Source organism: Lycorma delicatula, chromosome 10 (assembly GCF_047948215.1).
Source record: "Lycorma delicatula isolate Av1 chromosome 10, ASM4794821v1, whole genome shotgun sequence".
Taxonomy (NCBI): domain Eukaryota; kingdom Metazoa; phylum Arthropoda; class Insecta; order Hemiptera; family Fulgoridae; genus Lycorma; species Lycorma delicatula.
The window spans coordinates 4,221,825-4,249,241 of record NC_134464.1 but is presented as its reverse complement, the minus strand read 5'-3'; the positions used below and the strand labels follow the sequence as shown (position 1 = coordinate 4,249,241).

At 27.6% G+C, this 27,417-nt stretch overlaps 1 protein-coding gene across 8 annotated transcripts in view; it reads right to left on the bottom strand.

Moving 5' to 3' along the window:
* The window catches only part of Klc (kinesin light chain), a 394,284-nt gene that overhangs the window by 47,302 nt on the left and 319,565 nt on the right, over positions 1 to 27,417 (bottom strand). For 7 of the 8 annotated variants that reach the window (XM_075377626.1, XM_075377622.1, XM_075377629.1 and 4 more), the window contains 2 exons: positions 12,569 to 12,795; positions 7,514 to 7,657 (listed from right to left, as the gene is read on the bottom strand). In XM_075377626.1, the coding sequence (XP_075233741.1) occupies positions 7,514 to 7,657; positions 12,569 to 12,795 (371 nt within the window). Of the gene's footprint in view, positions 1 to 3,739; positions 3,770 to 7,513; positions 7,658 to 12,568; positions 12,796 to 27,417 lie in introns of all 8 variants that reach the window. The other variant, XM_075377627.1, reaches the window with a different exon arrangement.

The following is a 27,417-nucleotide window of genomic DNA, read 5'->3' as shown; positions in this document are numbered from 1 at the left end:
ATCCATCAGCTGCAATATAACTTCTGACATCCAAGGTTTTCTACCAGTTCTCTTTGTTCTGCCTAAGTTCGCTTCTGCTGATTTAAGAATCTCCTTTTTAACATTTTCCCATTCTTCTTCTATATTTCCTACGTTATCTTTTTACTCAGACCTCTTGCAATGTTCTTCTCAAAAATCTTCTTTACCTTCTCATCCTCAAGCTTCTCTAAAATTCCACTGATTGATCTGACACCTTTTCGTTAGGTTTTTAAACCCCAATCTTCATTTCCTTATCAATAAATTATGGTCATTATCAACATCTGCTCCTGGATGTGCTTTAAAGTTTGACAAGTTGATTTCAAAATCTTTGCTTAACCATGATATAATCTACCTGATACCTTGCAGTATTGCTCAGTTTTTTCCTTGTGTATATTCTTCTATTATGATTTTTAAATGGGTGTTGGCAATTACTAAATTCTACTTCATGCAAAACTCAACAAGTTTGTACCCTCTTTCAGTCCTTTTGCCTAACCTGTATTCACCCACAATATTTCTTTCTTTGCCTTTTCCAGTGCTTGCATTCCAGTCTCAAACTATTATTAAATTTTCATTCCCATTTGTGTTTAATTGCTTCATCAATTTCTTTGTAAACACACTCTACCTCATCATCATCGTGGGCATTTGTAGGCTATAGACATTAACAAATGTTGTTGGCTTAGGTTTTGACTTTATCCTGATTACAAGGGTTCTATCGCTATGGTTTTTGAAATATTCTACTCTCTTCTCAATCATCTTGTTCATTATGAAACCTACTGCTGCCTGCTCTTTATTTGATGCTGTGTTAATTATTCTAAAATCACCTGACCAAAAGTTGTTTTCCTCTTCCCATCGAACCTTGCTAATTTCTACTAGATCTACATTTAACCTACCCATTCCCTCTTTAAATTTTCTAATCCACCAACCTTTGTTAAACTTCTAACATTCCATGCACAGACTCATAGAATGTTATTTTTAAATTTCTGGTGACCTCTTCCTTATTAGTCCCCACCTGGAGATCCAAACGGGGGACTAGTTTACGTACGGAATATTTTTTCACCTCAATCTTTGTTACATGAAAATGGAGAGAGCTACATTTTCTTGGAAAAAAAAAACAGCTGTAGTTTTCCATTGCTTTCAGCTGGGCAGTACTCAGAAGATTATGTGATGATGATATGGCCATTTAAGTCTTTAACAACTACTGAAAGAGCTGCTGCCCGCTTTCAGGAATCATTTCTCAGTGTGGCTCTAACAGATATACCTCTTTGATATAGTTGCACCATCCGTTTTTCAAAACTAAATCTTATAAAAAAAAAGTATTCTGATGCAGAATATTTTCCTCTTAAAATCTTATTATTTTGTGCTAACATATAAACTACGATCGTAAATCTATGTAAAACTATGCAAATAAACTGGTAATTGTGATTTCTCATAAATATATATAAGGTGATATTGAGCATGCTACAGGTATATGAACCTAATAATAAAGTAAAATGAAACAAACATGCATATGTGATAAATGTTATTTAAGTACTTTACCTGAATAAGTTTTATTAACTATGCATATATAATGTTAAATATTACCCTACTGAAACAATAATACATAATAATCTAACAAACACAAACTATTATCATCTAAATTGCTTATAGTAAAAATAACATTAACTAAATAAATAACACTCACCACTAACAACAAAACTAAACCAAAACTGCACAACCATTCACAATAATTATTATTTTTAAAATCATAATTAAAAAAAATCTTCAAAATGTAAATTTCTTTTTAGATATTTCATTATTATGGCAAGAGGTACTGATATTACTTACTTTTATAAAAAAGGAAGTAGTGATTTAGATATGACCCATTCAGCCACAAAAGGTTATGTTTATAACTGATTTTACTGTCTTTAACAATTTATATTCTGAATATTGTAATGTGGAATAAAATCATTATTTTTTCTTTCATTCAAAATACTGGTATATGTATGTTAAAAATATAAATTTCCTACTGAGAAAAAAAAACAGGGTACAAGAATTTTTTTTTTTTTCAGTTATAAATTATTGAGAATATCGATCAGTTTAACAAATTATAAAAACAAAATGAAAACTTTGCAAAAAAAAGAAATATGAAGCTAAACTATGTTTGTCTACAAAGAAACTTCATAGTAAAAAAAGCATTCTAAAAATATTGAACAAATAAAAAAATCATGGCTAAAATTAAATAAGCGACAACAAAATAGTCATAACAATCTATAAAAAAAATAAATAAATAAACATTTGACCGATGTAAAAAATAAGCCTAACTGACTTTACAAGAAGATCAATGAAAACCTAGAAGAATGTCAAAATATGTAATATGCTGCAACACCTAACAATTATGGTAATATGTTGAACAAAATAAGTAAAAATAAAGTAAAATGTAGAAAAAAAAATCCCTAAGGAAATGGAGTAAAGTCAAATTACAAAATGAAATAACTATTTGAATACTTAATTATATATAGGATTAAACAAGTAACGATCATAAATACTGCTCGCTCTATCTGACTGTAACCGGTACACATAAAAGTATAAGTTACAGCCCTAATTGTAGCTGAATAATCAATAAACCAATCGTTCTACGGAATAGCATTTTCAACATTACATTATTTCACAACAGACTGTAAAAGGCCTATTTTAGCAATCAGTTTTGGTCCAGCCTCTGTTTATAAAAGAATTTCTGTTTAAGACATTTTTGTAATTGTGAGACAGGCTATGAACTGAGCAAAATGACCAAAAAAAACCCAACGTGTTAAACTTGCATTAAAATTAACTATACCTGAAAACTGAATCAAGTACTTTAGTAACATGTAACAGCAAGGTCAGTTTTTTGAACCTCTTAACTGTTGATCGAATGGGTCGATACCTTAAGAATAAATTTCATAATACTTCAGCAGTATGAATGATTCATCTGAACACATTTTATCAGAAATATTATTCAAACTGATGTCATCACAATATATATAAGAATAGAATATTAATTATGTTCAAAAACGAAATTAAGGAAACTGGTATTTATGAATGATAACATTTCTGCTTGTTATATGATAACAAACAGAGAAATGTTTCAGAAAGGCAAGACAAGAAATTATATTCACACCTCTTGGACAAACCGAATACTAATCTGTGACTTTCATCTACATAATGAAAAAAAAGGCTTTGTAGACGACCCTGAATCTGCACAGATGAAAAAAAAATAATCTCTAAAACAAAGTGAATTAAAGATGAAATATTTTTAAGGAAGTAACAAAGATGATTTGAAAAATGTATGTATCAGTAACTATGTAACTCTTGTAATTCGATACAGATAACCAAAAAGGTTTTTAAATATATCATAATGGAATAATATTCAAAATTACACAAGAGGTGATTAAAATAAGAAATAGAAGAGATTATAAAATTAAATAAAAAAAACTTTTAACAAATCCTGACTAGAAGAACAAGGTTGACCAGATTACATGATACGACCTTCAAAATTAGTTCATTAGTATAACAAAAGTAAAATCTGGATCATTAAAAGATAAAACAAAGTTCAGAATGCATTAAGCAATTAACTGAAAACGTACAATCAGCAAAACATTGACATCAAAAAATTAGCACTGATTGGAAAATCACTACTCAACACTGCAAAAAAGAAAAAAATGCTTATTCAATATTTTTTATTATTTGTATTGATGGTGTGACTTACTTTTTCAAACATCTTAATATATCTATGTTTCTGAAAATCAAATGAATTATGTTTTTATCAAATATATAAGAAATAATAAAAGGGGATAAATAACTTATTTTCACGAATTAGCATGTCTAACATACATACTAGAAACATAACAAATTGTCCAAAATGAGAAAATATAACTTAAAATACTGAAAACAATATCTCAGAAAGTCAAAAATAATTACTACTATAAACAGTGTCAGGCCAAACAATTTAATTTGAGATAATTACCGTATTTTTTTGAGTACACCCTGCATGTTTTTCTTGGAATTGGAGAGAAAAAATAAGGGTGCGGGGTTTACTTGAAACATACCCTTTAGCCAGGATAATTTATGTAAAGTTAACATTTTCTTAGAAGTACCTAAATTCAACCGCATAAATATAGTTACATTAGGCTTTCGTTTATCAATACCAGATGCCGCTTACACAGAATACATCCTTAATTATTAACATCCTGTTCACATTATCGATAGGAACAAAGTGATGGTATTTTTATAAAACTGATTCATTCTGTATAGGCTGCATCCGGTTCTGACACTACAGTTACAGTATCAGTTACCCATCGTCATCTTGTCTATTCGCCATAGTTATTGTACTGTTTATATATGTGGATGGTTATGTGCATTTTATCTGTTTAGTTAATCTTGTAAAGTTTAATAAGGTGATTTATTTTAATAATGGCATTAAAATGAGTAAATAAGGACAGCGTCTACAATCTTTTACAGTAAATGAAAAACTGCGCATTATAGAAGAGGCTGAAAAAATTGGAAATACGGGCGGCAGGAAGAAAATTTGACGTAGATGAAAGATTCATTCAAGAGTGGCGTAAGAAGAAACAACTTCTGGTGAAAGGCACTGGTAATAAAAGGGCTTTTCGTGGCTTAAAACCAAAATACACAGACATAGAAAAAAATTGTATGACTTATAGAAAAAAGGAAATGCGGTTATGCTGTCACGACAGAAATGTGCCAATCATATGCTCGTAAATTGCTAAATCATTGAATAAAGTTGATTTTAAAGCAAACTGTGGATGGATAACATGATTTTTTGCGTGAAATGATTTGTCAATAAGACGAAAGACAACCATTTCTCAACGACTTCTAGACGCTTATGAAAAAAAATATTACATTTTCACAAATACATAATAAATCAGAAAATATAAAGGCTATTTTCCTTCTCAAATAGGAAACGCTGATCAAACCTCCGTATATTTTGGAACGCCATTTGACAAAACCGTAAACAAAAAAGGTGATCGCACTGTTGGTAATGAAAAACAAAGGTGTAGTGTTATGCTTTGCATTACTTCTGATGGATCAAAATTGCCTCTGTACATTGTTTTTAAAAGAAAAACTCTTCTACCGTACAGGTAAATGGAGTTATCAGAGCACATGAATCAGGTTGGATGGACGAAACCTTAATTTTAGATTGGATCAGGTGTGTATGGCAAAAGCAATTAGGAGATTTACATAATAAAAAAAATACCGGTATGCTAGTAATGGATAGTTATTGGGGGCATACGACTGATAATGTGAAAGACATTTTAAAAAAGAGTATGACAGACCGAGTAATAATTCCAGGCAGATTGACATCTCTATTGCACCCATTAGATGTCTGCATTAATAAACCGTTCAAATCTGGATTAAAACAGCTGTACAGTAAATGAATGGCTGATGAAAATTTCTTTCCCACACCTACAGGAAGAATTAAACGTCCGGATTTTAACCAGATTTGGGTTTGGATAAATGATGCTTGGGAAGGTATTTCCACGGAATTAGAAAGGAAAATTTTTTAAAATGCGGAATATCTAAAGAACTTGATCACCTTTGGCAGAGCGATGTGGAGATTACCGGTAAATCTTCTACACACATTGACAGTGATTAATTAAATATAAAATCCTATATTAAAAAGTGTATTGAAATGATCCTTTTCAACATGATACTTTCTTTTCGTTTTACTGGCTTACTGATTCTACTACTTGTGGTAATTAATTATTAATGTAATATTAATATTGTAATTTAAATGAACGAATTAAATGCTTTACTTTCTGAATATTTTCATATTTACGTAGTTTTTTAACATATCTGTTGCACTTTAAAATACCAGTATATACTAGATTTTTTTTTAGATTTTCAGAAAATCGAGGTGAAGGGCTTATTCAGGGGCGGGGGTACTCAAATAAATACACTATTTAATAATCAAAATGTGCATCCGGTTTTAGATAATGTTTTTTAAGCATTTTCTATTTACAATTTTATTTTAATAACTATTAGAATATTTCTTTCTTGGAATTAAAATTTATATTATTAGATAAGTTCTGTTATTTTAAATACGCAGCATAAACTAAGTGAAGAAAATGAACGTATTACAGTACATAATCACAAGTATATAGCTTAAACAAAGGGAAATCTAAAAAAGGTATGATCAAGACTTAAGTAATCTGTCTTGTCTGTATTTAAACTCTCATAAGCAGTTCCTCATAAAGCGATGCAGTCTGACATGGAACCTTCTCCCATTAAAGTGGCAGTGTTTTATTACTGCAAGAAGATTTAGACATTTTCAATTTCAAAAGGCTGGACAATGACGTAAAGTATGACAATGAAAGAATAAACAAAATAAGAAAGAGATTACAATTAATAACTGTAAATTTAATTCTCTCAATTATAGTAACTTATATAATTTCAACCATATTAGTATTCTACAGGTCAACTCTATTAAGAGAGAACCACATTTGGGTGGCACTTGGAAGTATTAATTTTTTCTTCTTAGTCTAGTTTCTATATACCAATAAGGATTACTTTTTTAATGATTCAAAAGTAACTTTATTTGAGGAAGGACAAATGGATAAATACACACACACATAAATATATATATATTTCTTTAACGACTTTACTGAGATAAGAATATTTCACTTGTATGTTATAAATAAATAATATTATGAAGTTTTTTTTTAACAACATGGAAATGAATGAATATAAAAATATGCTAATAAAAAGAATGCCTTTAAATTCCATATTTCCAAAAGAAATTAAAAATACTGAACAGAATAATTTCAATATAAGAAAAATGCTAACTTAAGCATAAATAAAAATTTAATACTACTAAATACAAAAAAATGTTTTTAACTTTAAAATTCACAAGTAATTTTCTATTTGCTCTTAGGCAACTGATTTTAAATACCTAACTTCTAAACCATTACAAACTGTTTCCCTAAAACAGGCTTTAATAAATTAGTAAGTTAATAAAAATATCTGACAAACTTTAATCACTTGTATTCTTTATTTAATATTTGTCAAATGTAATAAGGATACGATAATCATTACAACATTTAAAAAATAATAATCTAATAATTTAATTTAAAATTAACAAAAACACAATTCAATATTTCACTTTTATAATATATGTACTATAACTAGTAGTAGAACTTAAAATTATTTACTTAGGGACGTCATACAATTTGCATTCAAAACACATTACAGAAAAAAAGAAGGCTGTTTACTGATACAATTAAAAGCCTACTAAATAACTATTAATTTTTAAGAATAAAATTACTTTTGAAAATAAAAGAATGTTTTACAAAAACTACAAATCTGATTAACACATAAACAATAAAAAAAAAGTTTACATAGGAGACAACAATTGCTCAACTATTTTCTTCTTCTTCATACCATACATGTGAGTACGTTATACGTTACTAATATTTATTTACATTAAAACAAAATGAAAATTTAACAGAACTTTTAAACTCACCTCATCGCCAGCCTCATACTGCATAGATTCAAGCGATTCTCTAGATCCCAAACGACTCCCTCGAACACCACTTCGTTTGGCATCACCTGCACCCCCGCTTCCAAGTATCTGGGCAACTTTGGCTTGTTTTACTATATCCAATGCCTGTAAATTATTTCAAAAATTGATTAATCTACGTTAAAAAAAGAAAAATAAATTACAATAAATTTTATATCGTAATTAAACGAGCACAATACTCGTATCACAATCTAATTGAAGAAAATCTCTGCATATTAACTGCTATTCCTGTAATTCTGCAGTCTGATATGGATCCTTCCAGTTAGGAAAGATGTCAACAAACCTGTAGTATTTTTTGTTCCTAAGACTGTGGAATATTAGGACAAGTTATTTTGTTCTTATATATAACTTCCAGAAAAGTTTCATTTATATTACAGCAGACATGGGCTTTTATGTTCAGGTTATTTGTATAACTTTTTTTTTAAATTTAATAAAGTTGAAAATGAGTGTTTTTCTTCAATATTTTTGACACTTTCATTTAGGAGTGAAATTTTTATTTACTTCAATGTAATAATATTAAGTTTATTTATTTTTATTTAAAGCAATTTCCTCAATTTTTTTACATCACCTTGAATTAATGTAATCAAAATCTGGTATTAACAGAATAAATATGGCAACTGAAACATTGCTATAACTTCAATTGTTTTACACATTAGTCTTATGAACTAATGTACACTATTCCAATTATAAGTATTATATTTTGATAAAGCTGAAAATGAGAGTAGTAGAGTACTCGTAACAGTGTCTGTAAATTTAAAGAACTGTTGTACAATTCACGTACTTTTGTCTTAAGTGTTTTTTCAATAAATGATTTTTATGTCAAGGAAATATTGCTATTATTTTTAGTAAATTATTGTATCTATTGTACTTTCTTAACCGTTTTGGATAGAAAACATTTACATATTTTATTGTTAGGTAGGCTTCATCTGCTGCAATGATCTATCTAGCTTAAAAGATATTATTACTTTTAACCCTTTGTGGGAGACTATGTTTTATGGCTGTGAATGGAAGACATTTTCAAAAAAAACGTTCATGCAAAAACTTTTTAGAGTAACTTAAAACATGCATACACCTTCTGTTTTTGTTGAATTCTGCCACTAATCTGGTTAAAGAACCCTGTTTAATTATCTCGCAAGTAAAAGCTTACATGATAATGGCACAAGTCTCACCAAGCGCACTAGAATTTGCAAACTATAGGCGATGATTTTGGTTATGTTTTACATTGAGTTCTTTTGATCTAAAAAACAATGAATAATAATAGTAACAGTGGTAACATGGATGGTAATATAATAACTATAGCAATTTTGAAGAAGTAGTGCACCTAGGCAGGGAATAGTATAACACGGTTTAATTATAATAATAATATAAATATTTTTATTCATTTCCTTATGAATTTTTGTCTCGAAAATTTTGTTCGAATTCAAACGAAGTAAGATGAAATTGAGTTTTTGAAGGAACAGTTTGTAAACAAATTATTTAAAAATGAGCAAAAAACACGTAAAAAAAATAATGCATGTGTCATGTTACATATGCACGATCATTGAACTCATCTGATAACTGAAGTAAAACGGTTCACAATCACATCGTATCAGGAATTCCTGCTTCAAAACGACTGAAAGAACATCTCCTGCCATCTCTTTGAATTTATATGTAATTATGTGAAGACAAATAGCCGGTCGCATTCAGACTCATACATGGGTTTCCGCCCTCCAGCGTTAAGTACATGTAGCCCATATATGGGTTTCTGCCCGCAAAGGATTAAGAAACAAAAATCCCATACAGTTTTTTATTTATAGAATACTTAAAGAAGTAAAAGGGTGTGTATTCAAATAAAAGCACAATTTACCAAAAATTAGTACTATTTGCCAAAAATATTACACTATATTTTTACAGGTTAAAAGATATCCATTCCAACAGCAAACATTTTTATGCAAAATCATAATTAAAACATTCTTTTATTATAATAAAATGACTAAAATATTTTAAATATTTCTTAAAAAAATAAGTTATGAATTTTGAACCTAGAGCTGTATGATATTTACTCTTGAATAAAAAAGTAGCAGAATATTAGTTTTTTATGATATCTTCATAAGCATAGAAATTTATTGTGTTCCAGTGTTTGTTTTATCTAACTCTAAAATTTTTTGGTCTGAGATATACATGGCAATTCCATACGATAAAAAAAAATTATATGTTTAACCGTAAACTTACAATTATCAGATGAGTCATAGTAGCTCTGACTGAAAACTTATAGATATATTAATTATTTCTCCAAGTGGAAGAGATTCTTTGCCATTAAGCCCTCATTTCTTGTTATTAGTCTATAATTTTTTATCTATACTTTCATTGTAACCAAAAAAACAAGGTATTTAATTATACGTTGTACAGATTATTACAATGAAAATTATTTATAGCTCGATAAAAAAATCTTGCTTTAATATATATAGTGTTTATCAAGACTTTATCTCTATTGGTTATCTACTGCCACAAACTACACACTGTTCCAGGTTAATTACATCTTTATTGAGAGGTTTTTTTCTCATATAATTAACCATATTAGCTTGTAACTTATGTGATCAGCATACGGTATAGAAATTTTGTAATTTCTACACAATAACCCGGTATGGCTGAGGCCTTACTGGGATTTGAACCCAGGAACTTCTAGTGAAAGGTTGAAATGCTAACAACACTTTTCTATAAAGGTCTAAAGGAATAATCGTGATTAAAAATAATGATGGTATTTTTTTTAATCCTTATTTTCTTAAATAATACTGCCGATCTAATACATCAATATTCCTTCACATTTGTACAAATAATGTAGTTCCTAAATTATGATTCAGAACTGCAAAGTATTACAATAATTACGAAATTCTTTAGTCCTTTTGGTTTTGAATTCTTTGTTGTTTAGAATGAATAGTTTCTGACAAGATCTTTTTTTTTTGTAGAATATTAATTTACCACCTATTCCTATCGATTTTGGGAGGGGATATAAAATATAAATTTTGTAGTTCGTGAAAAATGTCATTTGGTTTTGAATTTCCTTTTTGTTTTCTAGTTCGGTTTTTATAGTATGGAATTATTTCCAACATGCTACATTGTATTATATTAAAATAAATAGTAAATAATAAAATGATATTACAAAGTCTGAAATTGATTTAAAAATATTATGCGTCTAGCAACAAACCCATCTTTGTCTTTCATAGACTTCCCAGAAAGGTTAAGATTCTGTAGACAAAGAGATGCTTTTCCAAACTTTGAGAGAATACGACGTCGACCGGAAAACTTTGAACTTCATTAAACTTCTAGTCAAAACGGGATTAGAGACTGGTGATAGTCCATCACCCTGTGATGGACTATCACCAGTCAAATCTTGGACAAATCTTGTTTAACTTGGTTTTGGATAAAATAATTAAAACCTTTTGGCAGATGAATGATAAGGGTGCGAAAATTTGATCTAAAAATCAAAACGTCAAAATAAGATGTCTAGCTTTTGCCGATGAAGTGGCTCTTTTGGCTGAATCGAAAGAAAACCCAGTAGCACAAATAGAACAGTTAATAGCCAGAAAGCAGGCCTAACAGGTATCCTTTATTAAAACAGAAATCATGACAAAACATAAAATCATTCACACAATAAATACTTGAGATTATAAGCAGTACAGGAATAGATAAAAAAATCAATTTAAGATAGAACATTAAAACTGGAGAGGCTTAGATCTATTACCAAAGTCATCTACAATAAGAAGAATCTCTCCAAGATCGTGAAACTGAGACGTAACACAACTGTAGTAACACATTAAGGCCTTAATATTCTTTCAATCCTGCGCAATTTTTTGAGATCGGTTAGGTATAATGTTTCAGTCCCATATAGGATTACTGGAATTACTAAAATTGTATGTCTATGTATGTGTATAATGTCTCATGGACTGAGAGGAAGGATACAGATTGAAATTTAACAAGGAGATCTACCAAAAATCAAGAAGACCTAGACCTAGAAACAGCAGTAAGGAGAGAAGGTTAAATTTCTTGGGACATATGATAAGGATGAAATATAAATAATATAGGCTAAATAAACAAATCTTTGACAAGCTGTGGAACATGAAAAGTAAGTCGAACTACCTTAAACAGATGGAAGAGGACCTCCTAAGGATTGGCTTGAAAGAAGAGGACTGTACAATAGATATAACTTTTGAAGAATAATTTACAATGCAAAGTCGGGAAAGAAAAACAGGAAGGAAGTGGACAGATGTGGAAAAGCGGCCATGCTGAAAAAATGAGAAACACATGGAAAAAAGCCTAGAAACAAGTAATATTTGCGTGATCCTAAGTTGGGCTATTCGCATAAAAAAAAAAAAAAAAAGAAATGAAATATACTTACAATTAAAGACATTCAAGTGATTAACCGGTGTTGACTAATATTAAAACTTTTCTAAAAAATAAAAACATTACATTAATTATCACTATATCACAGTAGACCTACTTCTAAACTAAACTTGATGGAATCTAAACTAAACTAAGTTGACGGAATCAATAATATTAGATATTTTTAACAGTTGATTTATCACATAAGTTTAAAGCCTATGTGTTAGAACATGAAGTAGACACAAAAAAGCTTATGGGCGATTCAACATAGGATTTTCTAGGTGAAAATTTGAGATGCTATCGCTTTGCGCCGTGTTCTGGAAAACCAAACAACACTATTTAAGAATAAAAAATGTGTTGACCATCATCAAGCCATGTTTGATAAACTCATTACTAATACGATGCAAAAGAATTTAAATTATCCTAGGTCCCATTAAAAATGATAAATTTAACAGTCAGCATTAAAATTAAAACTTCAGCGAAGAGGAAATACTACAGAACTGACAGTAGGAGAGATTAAAGAAAAGTTAATGGCTATCACAAACCTGAGCGGCAGTCGATAAGAAACTTATAAGAATAAAGCTTATTTAACAGCATTAACGTAAACTTTTTAAAATTTATACAAAAAAAGATAATGACCTCTTTCCTTGAACGAAGTGCGCAGTCTTCCAGTGTTTCAGCAGCTTCATATTTGCCCTGTCTCCTATATAGAGCTCCCAAATTTTTAAGTGTTGTAGTAACAGTAGGTGAATCAACTTTGGCTGCTTTATGCCAACCACCATATTCACCGTAAGGTGCATTCTCTTTGTTACGATGTTTATTTTCTTCGCGTTCTTCAGCCACTTGCCAAATCGGCTTATTATCACCTAAAACAGAGAATAACAATAGCCATATTAGATAAATAATGCACAACAGAAATCCTCAAATATTTTCAGAGGACTAAAATCAATTTAAAAAATTTCTTTTGTATTTAATACCTATTCAACTTTAAATTAAACACCCTTTATTAAGAATACAAATACTTTTAAAACATAAAAGATCTAAGAAATAAAATACTCTCGTTATAAAGCATATACAAAACAAAATGAACTGCTTGTAGAAAGTAATATTTGTAAAAATAACACAACTGTAATGTTATAATAAAAACTGTCAAGGATTGAAATACTACTACAAACAAAAACTCAGTATTTTAATTAATTTACATTTTAATAGGGTAATACTGAGATGATGAAATTATACAAATGCTATACATGGTAGTAGTAGCTTTAACATTATTAAAAAAATATATAATAATAATAATAATGGAAAAATATAAATCTACGACAATAAACAAAGAAGACAAAACAAACAGTTACATAAAACAATTAGAAATTACGGTCATAAAGGCTAGGTCATTATGGCCTAGGTTATGTAATTAAACATCTGTTTTTTCATGGGATTCATGAAAATTAAGAAAATTATTTTAAATACTTCCAATTTCAGACTGTGATAAGTCAAAAACGTTTTATGCAAATAATGTGAATTGTATATTTCTATAAGAAAGAAAGAAAAAGGAAGTTAATAAATTTAGTGACGTTCAATAGAAAGTTAAATTATAATTAAAAAAATACAAAAAAGAAACCAAATAAATCATTAAATAAAATTATTGCATTTTTTTTTCATTCTACAATTAAATCGTTTCTGATCTCTTTGAAAATTACACATTAAATAATTATTAAACGAAAGCACTGGATGAGAATACTAAAATTTAATAATACTGATAAATTATTCTAGTAATATTAGAATAAATGAATATAAAAAGTATAAAACACAAGTTACTAAATAATTAAAGATACTTGAATTATCAGTTATTAAGAAGAAAAAAAACAGAACAACAAATAAGAAAATCCACTATTCCAAGAAAAGGGTGCTTAAAAAAAATAATGTGTAATAATTTCATATGGTAAAGAAATTGAAAGAAAAACTTTGTATTAAGTTTTGTATGAAGAAAAACGGGGAATTATTTTTAAATAAAATTTTCTACAGTTTTCATCCATTTCCCCAGGTTTTCTAGGCTTAAATGGAACGACATTCAGGAGGAGGAAACTTTAACAAAGCGCTGTACGATGCCATTCTAGTAAAGGATATTATAGCAATACAAAATATATGAATGGCTGACATAAATTTTTTTATGCTCAATGTTAAACATCAGTATTGATATGGAAGCTTAAGTATACTGTCATGGCCTCTTAAATTTATAGATTTTTTAAATTAATTCTCAACCTATTAAAGAAATTATATTCAAAAATCACTGTCAATTATTCTGTACAAACATAGTTTCTATAATCTTTTTTTTCTAAATATCATTCCTAATTTGAATCACAGGTAAAAATAAAACCACAAAAAATTTACGTAATTAAAAACAAATTTATAAACTTTTTAAAAATTCTGATTTTGATGAATGATGTACTATTACGTTATATAGCAATAATAAAATTACTTTTTTTTTAAATGGGAGGTAAAAAAAATGTATCAACACTTATACTATTTGTGCCAGAAAATCATCTTTGTTTTTTTAGCAATTTGATAACCATTTATTTTTTCCATATTACTAGTCCAGCATTTTTTATTGTTGCTAAGAAGACAGTGAAATAGATGTATCAGTGAGGAGGGGAAATAAGTTCAAAATTTTTCTAAATTAAAATATCTTCTTGAAAGTTTTTCATGTTGGAAAAGAAGTTTCTTCTGCTACCATGAAAAAAAATTAAAAAATTCCATTTATAAAAAAATCTCTCTGCTACTCTACATAGAAATTTTGTAGAATATTTAATACTATTTAAACATTTCTGAAAATCATGTTTCATATTGTATGAAGATTTAATTAATAAATAAATTTCCCACTAGATTTAAGGGAAAAATATATTTTATGAGTAATTTTAAAAATACAAAAGAACCAACAGATTCAAAGAACTTCACTGCTTCCTGAACTGATACACTTGTTACGTAAAGATATGCTTATCTAACTTAACATTTATTAACCCAGGGGAGGTCATCATTCCATCATTCTTTAGACTGAACTGTTACTTTAAAAACTGTTATTCTTTTGTTTTTGAATAGAATGTGCTGCTGCTTATTACGTGCTTTTTCTAAAGGTATTCACTTAGCCAGCAGCAATTTTGTAAGAGTTTGCAACAGTCTTATTTAAATTAAGTTTAACAATCTCGTCTATCTCACGCTGTTGAATTAAAAAACTATTAGGCGACTAAAAAAAATAAAGAATGAAATATTCAATTCAATATATATTTTTTAATCAGCAACACTTTCCTATAGGAAGAGACTGCGAAATGCCTATTAAATGACATATTGAGCTAACGTGAGAATTTTTTTATTTATTTATTGGCTGACTTTGTTGAAGAAGGAAATTATTCTGAAAATTATGAACAGTCAGAAAACAATGTAGAATTATTCTGCTTGCACATCATTAAAAAAATTTTCCTTTAAGAGCCATAGGATTTCATAACCTATATGTAATGAGAAAAAAATTGATTAAGAATTGCCCGTTTGACAAATCTATGAGAATATTTTAACATACTGAAAGAAGTGTATTTTGGGAGAATACATTATGATATACAAGAAACACTATCTCAGATATTCATTTGGCACTGTATTAAATCTGAACATGAAAAATAAACAATAAAAATCAAAATTAAATTTCATATTTCATGGAAATTTTCATGTGTTAACAACCCACTGAACCCTATATATTAGATAATTCTTCAAAATATATAGAAAAATATTTTGGGTCACTGATGTCAGGTGCAGTGAAACCACTCTCTTTCCCTCCTCCACGCTCACACATAATTAAAAATACTTATTTAAAAAGTTAACCACAAATATAAAATTAAAAAGGTGTAAGCAGAATATTTTGAAAGAAATAGCAACTGGGGTAAAATAACCATGTACGATTTCAAATGTCTAAATATTTATTTTTATGATTAATAAACAAAGTGAGATTCCCCATTCATTAACATTTAAAAATATAAGGAAGAATGATATAATGAAAAAATATCATAATATAATTATTTTTCAAAAAATTACTATCTGGTACTCTTTTACTTACATTAGTAGTGTTAAATATTATAAAATATTTATGATACTAAAGTTTCATGCAAAATAAAAAAAAAAGAAAATATTAATTAAAAGAATGCTGCCAAACAATATTATATACTACAAAATTAAATAAATAAAAGATAAAAGAACATTAAATAGAACACAAAATGTAGAAAATGCAAAGCCTCTGAAAATATCTAGTAAAATCTTTTTAGGATATACTGTTGTACAATATTTTTTTAATGTTCAACTCAAATATTATTTTAACTTAAAAATAAAAATTAAAAAAAAAAACAAACAAACATGCAAACAGAATAAAATAAAGTGTATTTATATACAAGTTACGGTAAACTAACATGCAGTTAATGAATAAAATTAATTGCATAAACATATATCACAACAAAAAAATAAATAATTAATTTAAAGACATGAACAAACATTAAAAAATATAACCTAATCTAATCTTATATAAATATCTGATAGAAAATTTTTGAATATTTTTAAACTTTTTAAGAAGAAAAAAAAAATTTTAATAAGAAAAATATTTAAATACTGTTTTTAAAAAAATCAACAGAAAATTATCAGGAATAAGAAAAAATATTGATGAGAAAAATAAGTTTTGGTATATCTTACTCTTAGCACTTAGAAACTTGTTTTACAAATCAATAATCTCACAACTAATATAATTCCATAAAGAACAGAAAATTATTATTTCAATAAAAATTTAAAAATATATAAATGTAAAAAATAAAAATAATAAATAAAACCAAATATTAAATGTAAAACTACATTTAATCATTAACAATGAGAAATATTATCAAATAATTACGATAAGTAATAATGCAGTAGTACATAGATAAATATGTTCAAATTTAATTCGAAAACTACATTTTTTTATATAATTCTAATAAAAATCAGCCTACACATGCATAACCCCCATGTACATACACAAAATCACTTAATAATTATTGAGTTTAACGTGACAAATTGTCTCCAGCCTATAACCTAACTTAAGAATCTTTTGTGCAAGTAATTCATCAAAATAAAAAAGAGATGCAATTACTTAATGTCGGCTCCTGAAGGGGAAGTAACTGACTGCTTGAACCATTCAATTTTTAGATGCAGTTCTACAGCTGTATTAAATAAATAACAGCTGCATAAATAAATGACTCAGTTCTGTACATGTGGATGATCTCTTTTTTTTTCTGACCGAACAAAATAAGATCATCATGGGATATAATTGTGATTTATTTAATGCAAATCTTGCAATTATACTCCATCTTAACAGGAGTTTATCTCTTGTGTGTGTGTGTATACATATATATATATGTATTTATGTTAATCAGATAAATCAACTCAAGCTGAAAAAAAGTGTTCATGAAGCGAAAAGTTAAGATGATATATATATATATATATATATATATATATATATATATATATATATATATATATACCTACTTGATCACAGTACACCAGAACTTTTAATTTATATTTTTACCATTTAACAGACTAAAATAAAAAAACCAACATCTTTCAGAACTACTTCTTAATCAAGTTATAAACAAACCAATTTTTTAATTTTTTTCTACAAAATTTTTGTCATTTTTACAAAAACGTGTAACTATCATTTCACACTGAAAGTAAATAATTGTATTTATGTTTGATTATATGTATAATTGAATCTCAGCAATAAAAGAACTTAAAAAAAAAACATCAAATCATGTTTAAATTCAAAAATTTAATGAGACTGTTTTATCAATACAACTTAAATTACGTTTCAATTTTATGACTTGAAGATGTTCAAAGTGTACAAAAAAACTCCTGACAGATTGTTATCTGATGAAATGAACCCATCTTGAGCAATACATATCAATATGTCTAACATTACTGGTCACTGAAGAGCACATATGTGATGTAAGATCAACTGACAACTATCAAGCTTTTACTTTTTACAAACACACATAAAAATTGCAGGTAAATATTCTGCCACTTATATATTAGGATCATCCTGACCCTGTGGGGAAAGACACCCTCCATGTAGCAGTTTTGGTTGCCACACCACCCCCTCTGTACCTAGCCTAGCCTTTATGGGTTTTTACCAGAGGTCATCTTCAGAACCTTGTCAAAAGGCATCTTTCAGCCTTGTTCTTGCCTCAGGCAGGATGCCACCAATGCGAATACCACGTGTGATATTCCCATCGGTGTACTACTAGGAAATTAAGTCTTTAAAACAAAACATATCTATATCAAGTCTTTAACAAGACTGTGTGACACGAAGGAACTAAAATTAAAACTATGCAAATACGATCAACAATTACAGCAAAATAGAAAAATAAACAATGATCAACAAATAAATGAGGTATACTGTATTGTATTAGTAAGGAAAACGCTTCACCAACATAATAAAACTGATAGTTAACTAATGATAAATATAACAGTTGGAAGGATGCTGGACAAACCCTACAATTCTCGGTCAACAACTCAAAGCTTCCTTTAGAGAAGCTAAGAATTGTGAAGTGCTTTCTATTACAACTATAATTTGAAGAAACATTTACTTGCTCTTAGACTGTAAGGAAAAACATATTACAAAGGCATAACAAATTATAATAAAAATGCTATAAACTGTGCAAAAAAACTCACAGCAAACTTCAGAAGAGTATCTACATCGGTTTTGAAAATGACAGACTGTTAACAATAACCATGAAGCAGGGATTCATTATAAATGTTAAGTACCATAACTACAATTTTATAGGGAACCTGATACAAATCACAAATTATTCCCTGAATGACACAGCTACCTCTCAAAATAATAAGATCCCATGCTAGGCTAATTTGAAGGGAGTCAGAAATGTGGAATTAAGTAATTTCCTATTGTCTTAGTCAGCAAGTCAAATATGCATCTGAATATATCAGCATTTAAAGCTCAACAAAATGCAAGTGATATTCGACACTACAAATGACATCTTGTTAATCACAATTATTGATTGTTACTGAACATCTTTAGTAACAGAGAAGGCGAATGCAAAAGATGCTTCTAATCTCATTTGTTTTACACAAGTCACAGTCATAAAAAAAAGACTGAGATGAAGAGTATAAAGCGATGAATACTTTCTATTGTGAAAAATATCTTGCATATAACACTTCAACTCAGCAGGGGTGGAATTCATGACATGTTTTTTTTTTTCACTTGTACATATTCAAGACAAATAAAATAACACATACAAAATAAATCTGTGATATCCTAAACACCAATTAAGATTTTAATTATTTATATATTCATGCTAATAAGTTATGCACACTGTTCAATTTAAGAACAGACTTTTAATTACATATATTTTAATAAAGATGATAAGATGGATGGCATACTCTTTTTATCATGCACCCATCCAGATCAAAGACCAGCTAATCTAGGAGCCAGCATTCTAATGACTACATCTATTAGTCAAGTCAGTTGATGTTGTATGCTAAATAAAGCATGACAGTTCAATGTAAAATAGGTTCAATCTATATGACAATTCTTTAATTAAATCGCAAAAAAAATTTCTTGATAAAATGTAGTTAAATTAGAAAAAATACTTATTTTAAAAATAGATAAAAGAACTGTATAATAACTTTGAAAATAATTTCTTGAGTGCATTTGTATCTGCTAAAACTTTCACTTTTTAGTCAATTAACTGATTTAAAAAACTTTCATAAACTGTATAGAAATGCATTTGGCAGTCTTACAATAAAAAAAAAATCAACAGGTTTTCAATGTGGAGATACCAAGAAAATATGCATATGTTTAATAATAATAATAAAAAAATGAATTAAATGCAGTAACCTAAATTTGAAGTGCCAAATTTGTAATATTATAGTGAATAAGCAAAATATTAATTAAAATAAAACTGAAAAAAATGGTATGAAAAAATGCAAAGCAAAAAAAAAAAATGAACACAATTATTGAGATTTGGTAACAATTTATTACATAGCTAATTAGTAAAAAAATATATACATAAAAAGCAAAGCATATAAACATATAAGTACTTCATAAAAAACAAATAAATTTACAGTAAGCTGACTTGATTAATAAATAATAAACTAGCACCGACATACAGGTACTCCTGTGCAATATACAAATTATGAGCTGCACAAATAAAGAAACAGCTACAAATACTATTTCCATCTGAAATTAGTTTAATATTCACAAAATAAGTTGAATCAATTCATCATGTTGGACAAATCTTTGTTGAGGCCGATTGTAAAACTGTTATTATTATTTATTTCTTTTACGTTAGTAAATATTTAGCGTATATAAAAATGAGGAGTACATGAATAAATAACAGATTCTCATTAACATTTCTGTACACAACATAATTCTGGTTAATGCAAAACATAAAAAAAAATTACGACTCTTGAAACTGAACCGATTCAATTTATAATATAACAAAGTATAATCTGTACAAGTGAAAAGTATAATTGGAAAAATATAATTAGATCAAAAAATTTTGAGACTATAAAAAAGTATATATAGCACATCTGCAAAAAACAGTAACATTCATGATTCAGGATACCAAGAGGCACTGTTATGTATTAGATCAAAGGGATTTACGTTACAGGTTTTCACGACTATGTTGGTAAACTCAACATTTCGTCAAAGAACATAATGTTAAAGGAAAAAGATATCATCAAATTCTGAATCAAATGTAACAATGGGCTGGGCAAGGAGTTCAATGGCACTTGTGCTTCAAAAGGGAGTAGATCATTATTCATAAACAGAAAGAAATCAGGTGATCCTCCAATAAGCAAATAAGAAAAGTCTGAAGAAAATAGTCAGTCCGTAAATGCCAATCCTACTGTAATGTCTTGCGACATCAGGGATGCATATGACCTTAACTATGATGCAAAGAGAACTGGTGCTCACAATCAGAACACTGCTCCTGCACATGTAAAAATAAAATGCACAAGATTTTTGGCTGTAACATGATTACATTGGCAACACCTCCCCCTCCGCTACATGATGAATTTGATAGTTTGACTTCATCTTCCCTAAACTGAAGCTCATGCTGTAATATTGTTTTGGTGCCATACAATTGATCTGGTGAGTCACAGAATGTATCTGATATGTTTAACGAACATAACTTCCTTAGAGGATTCCAGCAGTAGAAATACTGAGACTGGAATGTTGCTCCAGAAAGAGATTATTATGAAGAGAATGGTAGCCTAAACTAAGCTTCTTTTTTTTTTTTAAATGCCCAGTCTCAAAGTTTCTGACAGATTTTATACTTTGAACATTTTTAAATTTGTAAAAAAAATTAACAAATTTTTAATGGTGAATATTAAATAATGTTTTAAAGTTAATTACAGAAGAAGATAAATTATTATATAAATATATATTACACCAAATAATTTAAAATTTATATAACACAACCTCAACATGAAATTAGAAAGGGAGTACAGAATTATAAAAAAATACACAACCTTCAATTAAAAGAGAAAAATTGACTAAAAATTTGGTCAGATTATAGGATAAACTTATTAATAGTATAAAACACTCGCTACAAACTACTTTAAAAAAAGAATACAAATAGTTTTAATATGATAATTTCACAAACATCCACTAAGATCATAAACTTTCTTTGGGATATAATAATTAACTATTCATAGTACTAATTCACGTATATAAAATTATTATTATTATTATTATTAATTGAATAATAAACATCAAATCACAAATGAAGGTCAGAAATGACTTTTTAATGAAAATTATAGCTTACAAATAAATAGGGGAAAAGCTAGCAACTGCAGATACCATTACGCAGAGTATTAATTGATTTAACATATCAATTTTAACTGTCATATAGGCTATGATTTGATTTGTTCATTTGGCAAGTAAAATGTAAAACAATCCTCTCATAACCTTAAGTTTTTCAAACCTGGAATCCAAATAATTAGCTTAAAAAACTGATGGCTGAACCCAAATTTAATGGACTATTTCCCGTTCTCGTCACTGAAGTTAAATGCTGGATACAGTTTTGGATTTACTAGTGAATGAAGCAATGACAGATGCATAGCAGTCGATGTCACTTAAAAAAACAAAATATGGCCACTTTGAATTACAAAACTGTGGTTATATATTTTTTGAGATGGCCATAACATGATGAGTTTTTATACTGTAATTACTGTAGTGAATATAACAAGTAATGCTACACAAAACTGTGATCCTTTGAACAATACTGATGCAAACAACTGAGAAGGTATAATACATTCTAGTTTTTTTTTATGGGACCAATAAACCTTGGTTGTTATCGGCTATATTATCAATAAATTTCATTAATAACTAATTTTTCTGATGAAATTTATTTTCTGGTCTTTACTTATAGCTGATGTTCATTATTCAAATTAAGTATATAATTAAATATACAAAACAAATTATATCTGTTACAGTAATCGATTACAATTTTTTAAGTCTTAATAAATATAGGTCAATCAATATAAATCAAAATTTAACTATAGAATCACATCACTTAAAGAAACATATAAATAAAATTTGGTAATAAAGCGATAAAATAATTATTAGGTTATTTTTTTGGTCATATATAAAATATACTAAAGGGCAGGAACATTTTCATCATTGGAATGATCAGAATATAACAAAATTTTAATTACATAAATAATTTTTGTGATTTATTTAATAATTAAAGGAAAATACCAATACAGAAATATATTACTACTAAACTATTTAATATGTAGATATACTTATTAATCATAATATATTAATTATAAACTGTAATAAAACCATACACATCAATATATTTCATAGTAGGTCTGGCTGAAACCAGACCTATGTGAAAAATTAAAAACATTTTTGTCATTCAAATAATTTTATCAATATTGATAAGGGTATTAGGATGAACTGTTGATTTTATCTGCAATAATACAGTAAATTATCCTTGTATAAAACACCAACAATCCATCCATTCCTCAGCTGTTTGGTAAAATTTTGTTTGACTACCATATAACAAAAAAAAAAAAAATAGCGCTCATGAAACAGGATTATATTCTTAACTAGCCTATATTCAGTTGTTACATATGCTGCACAGAATCAATGTCTAATATGTATAATTCATTTTTCCCTGCTGTTGTGATGTAATACCACCCGTTTTAAATTATTCAGAGGAATATTATATATAAGAAAATCATCTAACTATTTAATGTTGCATTTAAAAGTCTTTATAATTAAATAATTAAGTTTAATTTAAAGTAATTTTGATTAGATTGCGAAATGTTTACTGAAACTACCACAAGCACACAAGAAACTAGCAAACCGCAAGTTTCATTTAACTAGCATGTTAATTAACATGTTTTATATATTCTCAATATCCGAGTAACATGGAAAAAAGTGTTCTTGATGAAGCACATTCTGGCTAGCCGATAGTAAACAGAAGTTTTTTGGGAAAAAATATGAACTAATAATTTTAAACAATTATTCATAAGAATAATCTACAAATTCAGTTTGGGTGAATCCACACTACTCGCCCTCCTGCTTTTTGTGATCTGATTCAGGGGAGTCTTTTAGAAAATTTTTATTAATACATCAGGGGGCTCTCTAAAGGGGGTTGAATTTAAAAATGGCATATTGACACGGAAAATAAATATAAGATAGTACACACCCGCATGTTTGTAATGAGACTCAAATTCTGTTGATTCATGTGACTTGAGAAAGACAAGAGATAAAAATACACCTGTCTGAAATCGGTAAATTACTCCATTGTCCATTTTAAAAAATTATTGACTCACTGTAGATAAAATATGCCATGAATATAGTTGTGCTGATATATTGCTTAAAGTTATCCACGACAACTTGCAATTTTTTAAGAAAAAAATAGTACCAAAATGTTTAGAGAAGCATATAAAACACAAAAATATCAGATCTGTGTGGAAATAAAAGCTCATTTCAATTGTTTTTACAATTTGTAGTATTATGCTTACATTGCAAAAACTGGTCAGCAACAAACTGTTTTTTTTGTTTCTGTGATGTTCTGTTATCTTTTTTTAAAAGATGTTAATTTTACTAATGAAAATTTTATTACAGCTCATTACATTACATTTTGTATACTCCCCTGTAAGTCCTTCCTATTATTTTTATTATCGTTATTCCTTAAATATTTTATTCTTTATATATTTGGTTTATAGGCTCTTTTATATTTATTTTTATCATATACATCAATAATTTTTTTTTATTTTACCTGTATAATTGTATTCTAGGAAAAAACTATTACTAATCTCTGTGTTACTTTCTTGTAGCTATATCTTTGTAAAACTTTACATTCTGTTTTTTATAATTTTAACATCAAAACCATTAAATACTGCTATTTCTTTTATTCATCTATTTCTGTTTTAAGATTATTTTTTGTATAATGAATCACTTTAAAAATCTGATTTTTTAAGTATTAATCTTCTGTGACTACGGTTAATTAGAATTTATATGTATTGTAATACTTTTGTTGTGGGTTTTCTATAAGCTGATATCGTTGTTTATTTCAATTTCAATATCTAAAAAATACATTTTTCTGTTATTTTCCATTCCACATGTAAATTTAAAATTTTTATTGTAACTGAAATGATCAAATGTTCATTATTTATACTTGAGTTATATATGACCAAAATATAAGATACGTATCTTATCCATAATAATACTTGTATGTACTCAATATACCATGAACTATACTTCAAAATTTTGTATAAAAATCTCAAGACATAATAGCAGAAATAGATGATTCCATTGGTAAACCTGTTTGTGAATAACAGTTGTTCTCATATTCAAAGTAATTTTGAAGATGAATATTCCTTATAATAGTGACTCATGCATTAAAGTATTCTGGGGGTTTCCTTTAAACTGTTTTTTATTATTTATATTTTTTATCTGATATATTAAGGTACATGTTAGTAAAATCATATCTTACTATTTTAGTGTTAGGTTAATTGAATTTACCTTATTTATGACATTGTAAGAATTTTTTACACATGTAAAGATTCACTTTCATTCTAAGAATTTTGGCTACGGAATATTCAGGTGCTGTTTTAAGAATACAATGCGAGATCTGTGAAGAAAAATCTTGCGCAGTTAAGGTTCTTTTCTGGATCCCGTGCAAGTCGACTATTGATATTAGTTTTTTTAGGTTTTTCTGTTACTGTGTTTTGGTGGTTAAATTGTTAATATTGAATATATGTGTGTGTATATATATATATACATACACACACACAAACTAAAAACTGATTACATATTGGTTTCCTAACAAACAATTGTACATAATATAATAAATGTATCCATGTATGTCATTTACTTAATTTATTTAAAAGTCCCAAAAATGTCTTAAGAGAATAAATAAATTTTATAATTAAAATACCTTTAGATATATTTCAATAAAATTAAATATTAAACAATAGGTTTTTTGAGAAATAAATTTAAAAAACCTCAAAAACAGAGATCCCAACAATTCCTATATTAAATCATATATATGCTAAGAAAATAAACTTTAATATAGCTACAATACAATCTAATGAATAATAAATAATAAAAAATATTTATTTAGAAACTTATAAACATAATACAAACAATTTTTATTGTGTAGTTTTTAGATAACATTCATAAAAAAATTATACTTCTTAAAAATAACAAAAACTGTTATTAATTAAAGTAATATATATTTTATTTTAACATAAAAAAAAAAAAAACAATTTAACAACAAAAAACTGTAGACATGAATCAAAATTAAGATGTACATAATTGAAGTGAATTATATAATCATCCAAATTTTATGGATTCACTTCAACTTCAGCAGACCATAAAAAAAATCAAACTATTAATTTGGAACAACATGAGCTTGAGCCCAATTCTAATCTGTAGCTGTTTCTTTTTATTTTCTATTTTTTTAAAGTTTATTAAAATAAAGCAAATACATACCAATAATCGGAGGAAAACTGAACAAACATTTTATCTATATTTATCTAATCCCTAAGCCGTCAGTAGCAAACAATTTTTTTTTGTGCAATGACAATGGGATGAGCGAGGAAAAAATACAACATAAATGAATAATGAAATCAATTGAGTCTAAGATCAATTACTTTACGAAAAACCAAAGCTAATTAATTTTGCATAAAAGTAGAATTTAGTGAAATACAAATTCATTAAACCTAAATACTTAAATTATTAATAATACATAAATTACTTCTCAGCGACTAAAATTTAAGAATATTCTTTTAATTTAATTACTCATTTGTGCTGCCTTTTTTTAAATAAAGAAACAAAGAAATTTAATTTCTTTTACACGGTTTCTTAATATTTATCCGTTCCAAATTATCTTTAATGAAAAACAAAAAACCATTAAGTTCATAGGCTCGGTGAAAATAAACAGCCGAAATTATCACAAAATCAAACACAATGAAGTTTGAATTTATAAATTTAAGTTTATATAAATTTCATCGTCTTTCATTAAGTTTATCTTACAAACCTCACTACTCATTTAACTAATGTTTTAAACGCTCATCAGAATAAAACATTAATATGTTAAGATGACTTCTGTTTATATGTCAATCCCTTTATACAACTAACCTGTTTTAGTCCTAACCATAATAACCATTATAACATAAAAAAAAATTCATTTGGCATAATCTCTGAACATGATTTATCTTTAATTAACGAATATAAAATTCTTGTTGTTCAAAAGGATACTTCTGAATCTATCTCGTTAATATATTATGTTAAAACAGATACATTATTCCTTGGCCTGTACAATACCTCTTTTGCCACAACACATGTACTCTCTACAGCTGTCCCTCAAAACATAAGTTTCAAGTGTCTTCAAGGAAATATAAAATGCAATGGAGAGCTTGAACTTCTGGAATTTTAGCTATTAACAAAACTTATACGACATACAAAGAATGTAAACAAAGAAAACAAACGGCTGTTGTAAGAGGGTCCTCATGAGGGTCCTGACCGTCCAGTTAATTTAAAATTAAGATATCACATTTTAAATAAATCTAAACACTACTTCTGCCAAACAGAAATATCTCACGATACAATTTCTTCAATAACACGACATAACTTTCATATCAACAACCGTGCGACTGGAAAAGCAGTTTGATTACATAAAATTAATACCATATAGTATATATATTCAATAAGTTTTTTAGTAGATTAAAACAACAGAATTGTTGTAAACTCCAAAATAAATACAGTAAAATATTTTATCGTGTAATAAAAATCCGGTTCAAAATAAAAAACTTTCTAAATATATTAAAAAAATTACAATCGTAACATGAAAAATTATTAAATATACTTCTTCCTGATGTTAGTTCAAAGGCCCTCCCTCGGTTAGTACGACTACTAGACCTAATTCTGTTACCCCGATACTTTT